The sequence below is a fragment of the Trypanosoma grayi genome, assembly GCF_000691245.1.
Source record: "Trypanosoma grayi strain ANR4 Tgr_2489_V1, whole genome shotgun sequence".
NCBI lineage: Eukaryota > Euglenozoa > Kinetoplastea > Trypanosomatida > Trypanosomatidae > Trypanosoma > Trypanosoma grayi.
Window position 1 is genome coordinate 1 of NW_008828107.1, and position 612 is coordinate 612.

Sequence of the window (612 nt, forward strand, 5' to 3'; positions counted from 1 at the left end):
GTTTGGTCAGCGGCGGGTCTCGTGGCCGTCGCTCTTCCGCCACTCTCCGCCCCCTCCCCCTTGGAAGTGTACCAGCAGGTTGCTGGGGCGTGTGCTTGTTCATGTGATGCATGTGAAGAGCCTCAAGAAAATGAGGGCGACATATCACCGCCGCAAACAACCATCAACATGAGCCCTTCATTCCCCCCTCCCCCTGTGCTTTCTTCCTTCTCTTTCGCACCCGCCGTGCAGCTTGTCATTGCTCCGAGTGTGTCAATCCACCGCTCCTCTACGGGTGTGGCGTTGACGATGGACAAGCGAGAGGCAGGCGCGGTGGAATGAGGCCTCGCCTGTACGGTGGTGGGTGGCTTTGGTTTACAAGTGTTTCTCTATGACCTGTGTGGTACCTCTCTTCATATGTTCTTGTGCACACCCTTTCAAATGTGCTCCACCACGCCACCGAGGGTCTCCTTCTACGCGACCAGGAGCGCTATTTTGCAGTTTGTTTCTCTTCTGGGGTGAGCCTGAGCGCCCTAACGAGGTTCCCTTCGATGGGAAATGTGTGGTGCAGTCCCTGGTGAGTATGCTGCATGCGAACAACTCTTACCTGCATCTCTCTTTCCCTGTCGTTCT

The 612-nt window shown here is 56.2% G+C and overlaps 1 protein-coding gene across 1 annotated transcript; it reads left to right on the plus strand.

Moving 5' to 3' along the window:
- Nucleotides 1-321, plus strand: DQ04_24891000 (hypothetical protein; the record flags this gene model as incomplete). Its single annotated transcript, XM_009318252.1, has 1 exon — nt 1-321. A coding segment is annotated over one exon (321 nt), but the record flags the coding sequence as incomplete, so codon positions are not given.
- Between the last annotated feature and the right edge of the window lie 291 nt (nt 322-612).